The sequence below is a fragment of the Phocoena sinus genome, chromosome 14, assembly GCF_008692025.1.
Source record: "Phocoena sinus isolate mPhoSin1 chromosome 14, mPhoSin1.pri, whole genome shotgun sequence".
In the NCBI taxonomy this organism is placed as follows: Eukaryota; Metazoa; Chordata; class Mammalia; order Artiodactyla; family Phocoenidae; genus Phocoena; species Phocoena sinus.
Genome location: NC_045776.1, coordinates 54,866,263 through 54,871,209, shown reverse-complemented (window position 1 = coordinate 54,871,209; position 4,947 = coordinate 54,866,263). Strand labels below are relative to the sequence as shown.

Sequence of the window (4,947 nt, the reverse complement as noted above, 5' to 3'; positions counted from 1 at the left end):
ATGATTGACATTGCCCTTCCTCGTGGAACTGAACATAGGCACCTGGTTCAGGGGAAGTAGAGCTGGTGCCGCTGCCGCTTCACGCTGACGAGGTGAGCCAGCACATTGGCAGCAACGTGTGTGAGCTACAGAACGGCTGCCCTTTCCTGTCTGCCTTCCAAATCTCACAAGAATCTCCCTTGGGACCCACCATAACCCAAAATACACATGCAATGAAATTCTAGGGAAAGTAGTTCAGCATAGCCAAATCGATACATTACAAGGCCACCACACCTTAAAAAAAAGTAAATATTTGTAAATCAACCAGTGCCTGGAAATAACTGTTTAACGGCCAAGCTACTTCACAAGGAAAACTAAGACATACATGGTAAACCCAGTCCACCACTGGAAACACACTTGTCTTGTCCACTATTATTCCTTCTCCCCTCTAGTCTAAGAGGATGAGATCTCTCAGCAATGCTCCACCTTATCTGGATTCCACCCTTTATACTCTCCCAAGGATCATGCTTTGTCAATTAACTTCTCATGTCTCTGGTTGAAACACCTTATGTTCTGACTTGGTGACTTCAGTTTATTAAAAAAATTTTTTCTTACGATTATCTAAATCCCTCTAGTAAATACTCTTTCTTTCTTTTTTCACAACAGCCAAGTTTCGAGAATGAAAAGTCTACTGGTGCTATTGTCGCTTCTATAATATGATTTTATCACGTTATTTGAGAATATTCAATTGTGCTGTAAATAACAAGGGAAACAAACAAGTAGAATAACGGATGAAACTCGTAAAACATATTGAGGAATGATAGCCAATGTGCTAAGTTAGGAATCTGTTAAATATAAATATAAACAGAGCATATGTTTGATAAACATAGACGAAAAGGATGGAACAAACCAGAGCACTACTTGTAGATAGGAAAGGATAGGACCACTTAAACCTAAAACATTAATAAAGCACAGATCATGTATCATCCTTATGCCACATGTAACCTCTGCCCAAGATACACAGCTAAATCCATAGCTTTTCAGCAACTTATTGGTGAGTTTCAGTTGTGTCCAAGCTATTTGTCCCTCCATCTCTTGGAAAGAGCAGGCACGTGTTGGCTCCAGATACTTTCAGTCTGTTGAGTCCCCTTGCTCACCCTCAACTCTGGACCTTGTGACCATACTGGCAGCAGGGAATGAAGATGAGAGAGACAGACAGGGACAGACAGAGAGAGAGCTGTGGCTCATACACCCAACTTGCATCCTATCCTCATGGTGATAGCCTCCTTCATCTCTTTACCTTTGTTTCTTGCTGTGCGTTTTAAATTTATTCAGTAAACCTTGTGATTCAAGCATCTTAATTTTTTTTTTTTTGGCCACGCCACATGGCTCATGGGATCTTAGTTCCCCCAGCCAGGGATTGAACCCGGGCCCAAAGCAGTGAAAGTGCCAAGTCTTAACCACTGGACAACCAGGGAATTCCCTCAAGCATCTTAATTTTTTTTGTTTTTAATATATTTATTTATTTATTTTTGGCTGCATTGGGTCTTCATTGCTGCCCGTGGGCTTTCTCTGGTTGCGGCAAGAGGGAGCTACTCTTCGTTGTGGTGCGCGGGCTTCTTATTAAGGTGGCTTCTCTTTGTTGCAGAGCACAGGCTGTAGGTGTGGGGGCTTCAGTAGTTGTGGCACGCGGGCTCAGTAGTTGTGGCGCATGGGCTTACTTGCTCCGCGGCGTGTGGGATCTTCCCAGACCAGGGCTCAAACCCGTGTCCTCTGCATTGGCAGGCCGATTCTTAACCACTGCGCCACCAGGGAAGTCCCAAGCATCTTCATTTTTTCTGAGCCTATTTCATGAACTCTTGGACAGCCTTTCTGGTAGTGGGATTGAAGGCAGGGTGACCAATCTGTTCTGCTTGCCCAAGGACTTTCTCAGTCTTAGCACTAGAAGTCCAGCATCCTGGGAATCCATTCAGTCCTGGGCAAACAGGGATGGTTGGTCACCTGATTGGAGGTAAACTTTGCATCAAATTGACTTCCCACTGCAACAACCTTCTCTCCTCTCCCTTAGGTCCTCAGCGGAGGTGGTCTGGTAATCTACTTTCTAACACCACGCTACCAAAAACATTCTCACTAAGATCACTGGTTACTTTCCTTTTGTCAAATCAGATGGACACCTATTTTATTTCATTGAAGCAATGGACATTTTCATTGTTTCTTCTTTCTTGAGGCTCTTTTCTCTTAGCTTCCATCACATCTCTTTTATTACCTAGATGCTTTCCAGAGTGAATGTGGCTCATGGCCATCAAGCATCTAAAATCCAAAAAGCTCAAAACTCAACTCTATCTTCTTCCCAAAAGTCTTTCTTCCTGAACTTTCTACCTTTCACTGCTGTATCTCCACCCACCCAGTGACCCAAGTCAGGAGGTAAGTGACCCTAGACCCCTCCCCACCCCCATAGATGTGTTCCGTATTGGTTCCTTTAGGGCTTCTGGAACACTCACGAGCTGCAAGGGTCCCACTAAATCAGGTTTCTATGGTATCTATCTGCTTGCACTTTCTCCCTACACTCTCCATCCCAGCTGGCTTTATCCCTTACCTGCCTCTTCTTAGTTAACTTTGAGCTACTTACTTACCTAGACATTGATCTGACACGTGCTTGGATCATTTCTTCTAAGCTCCTTTCAGGTAGACCTGCAATGACATCCTAATCCCGTTGTGTCAGGGAAGGAAGGTCACAGAGTTGCCCCTGCTGTTGGTTTCACCTTTGTTCTTCTCTTTTCCTGTAACTGCCACCCCCCTTCACCACCTCATCCCCCACCTTGGCTGAAATGTCGCAGAAGCCACTTAACTGGTCTCCTACCTCTAACATTTCCCACCCCAATACCTTCCCTCTACCGCTTTCAATTATCTTTGAAAACGCATATCTTGTTAAGTCTTGTCATTCTCCCACTTTGATCCTTTCAAAAATGCCTTAGCCAGACATGTAAAGCCCTTCCTCTTCCCTTTATGCTCCCTACCCTGTCTCAGACTTTATGTTTCTGCCATGCCGGCAATTTGCGGTTCCTGACGAGCTGTGGTCATTTCTCATTTTATGTTACTATCTCATCGTGAAATGCCCTACACCCCTCACAGCAGCCACTCTCCTGTCACCAACCAGCAATAACACACTCAGTCCCCGTCTCCCATGGGGCCCGCAGGCAGACTCCGGCATGCCTGCCCAGTCCCAACTTGGTCACCTATGTGATCAGTACCACCCCTAGTCTGGTTTGGATGCCCTTGTAAATGCTCCTATGTTACCTTGGCCTTAGGTTACATTAACACTCATCAGACTATCACAATCACATGTTAAAAAAAAAAGTCTATCTTTCCCACTAGATTGTGAACTTCTTGAGGTCTTGCATCTCCAGAGCAAGTTTTCAGCCTATGGTAGGTTTTCCATACACTTTTGTTTGTTTGTTTGTTTTTGGTTTTGGCCGTTCTTTAACTTTCTTGGCCAATCAACATTTAGTTCTCATCTACATCAACTAGCTGTAGATTTTTGAAAAGTGGTGACAGGTACATAGGTAACCAACGTTTAGAGCTTGTTTGGTGAAACTTCATCGTCATCATACTTTCTGGACAACGGCCCATGGATACGGTATGGAACATTCCTTATTCCTTTGGCCCAGACGGCTTTGTTGAGCCTGGCGTCAATGTGTACATCTGGAGTCCCCATCTCCTTCATTGCAAATTTCCGGATTTCTCTGAGCGCCCGAGAGGCACGCTCCTTGAAACCCATTCCATGGAAGCACCCGTGAATGTTGATGGTGTATTCTCTGCTCACCACCTCGTTGATGGTGAAGCGACCCTTCTTCTTCTCACCACCCTGCTTTGTGGGAGCCATCCTGCCCTGCCCGGGTTGGAAAGGAATCCATACATGTTTATTAAATGAATAAGTAAGCAAGCAACCCGATTAGGTAACTTATATGAGAGATATGCCATCCGCGTTCTGTCCTCTCACTGGTCTATTTGTTCTGTGCCGGCTGCAAAGAGAGAGAAGGAATCATGCTGGAGACCCTGGGAGGAATTGGAGAGAGCCCTAGATCCGTGTCCCAGGAAACAGATGAGTGCCCGTCTAGTGAACCAAGCAGCAAGGAGTGAACCAAGATGGCACAACCAAAGGGTCCTGTGCATCTGGATGTCTCACCCGCCCTGGATGTCTGAGCAGGGGGCAGAAAGAGGGTCTCCACAAACCGCTGCTGCAGTTATGTTCTTCCAAGTCATTCATTTTCTCAATCCCCACTATCCCAGCCTTAGCTCAGTTACTTCCAAGAACATGGGCCTCCCGGCAACAGGGGAAGGAACGTGTAATCCAAGCCCAAATGACACAAACACCAAGATCCCCACCGTCTTTTCCATAGCACGGTTATCTGGATTCAAGAGCCATTTGCCTACGTGGTAACACATCGTTGGCACTTAAACATCTCTGCAGTAAAACCATAGTAAATATTCAAGCCACGTTAATCTCCCTTCAAACTGAGGTGACAGCTAGGACTTTATTCCTCATGCAAAGGGAGAAATTGCTTTAGGAGACTACTTTTAGGTGTGCCCAGTCTCGTAGAATATATTCTTTTGTTATGACGATTATCCAACGTTTTAATTTTTAATGGGAAATACAAGCACAAGTTCCAAATTTTAAGAAGAAATTGTTTACAGCGAAATTAGGTCTCCCTCTTACCCCTGGCCCATGGCTTCCAAATTCCCACCTCTACAGCAACCAACTTCCTGTATGTCTTGCCAGAGACGTTTGACGCATTTATGTTGGCATGAATACACCTGTGCATGTGTAGAACACACGCATGTACTGAATTGATTTCTCAATAGGGTATGGACTCTATCTGGACTCTGTTTTAAACTGAGGCCACAGCTTTCCTTATCCTCTTGTCATTCCTGGCCTCTGTGACATAATGAAGCACAAAGGTTGGGGAC

The 4,947-nt window shown here is 45.1% G+C and overlaps 1 protein-coding gene across 1 annotated transcript; it reads right to left on the bottom strand.

Annotated features, from left to right (window-relative positions):
• Positions 1–3,553: 3,553 nt before the first annotated feature.
• LOC116739119 (60S ribosomal protein L31-like) lies at positions 3,554–3,862 on the bottom strand. Its single transcript, XM_032603236.1, has one exon. The coding sequence runs from the start codon at positions 3,860–3,862 to the stop codon at positions 3,554–3,556; it is 309 nt and encodes a 102-aa protein (XP_032459127.1).
• Positions 3,863–4,947: the final 1,085 nt, after the last annotated feature.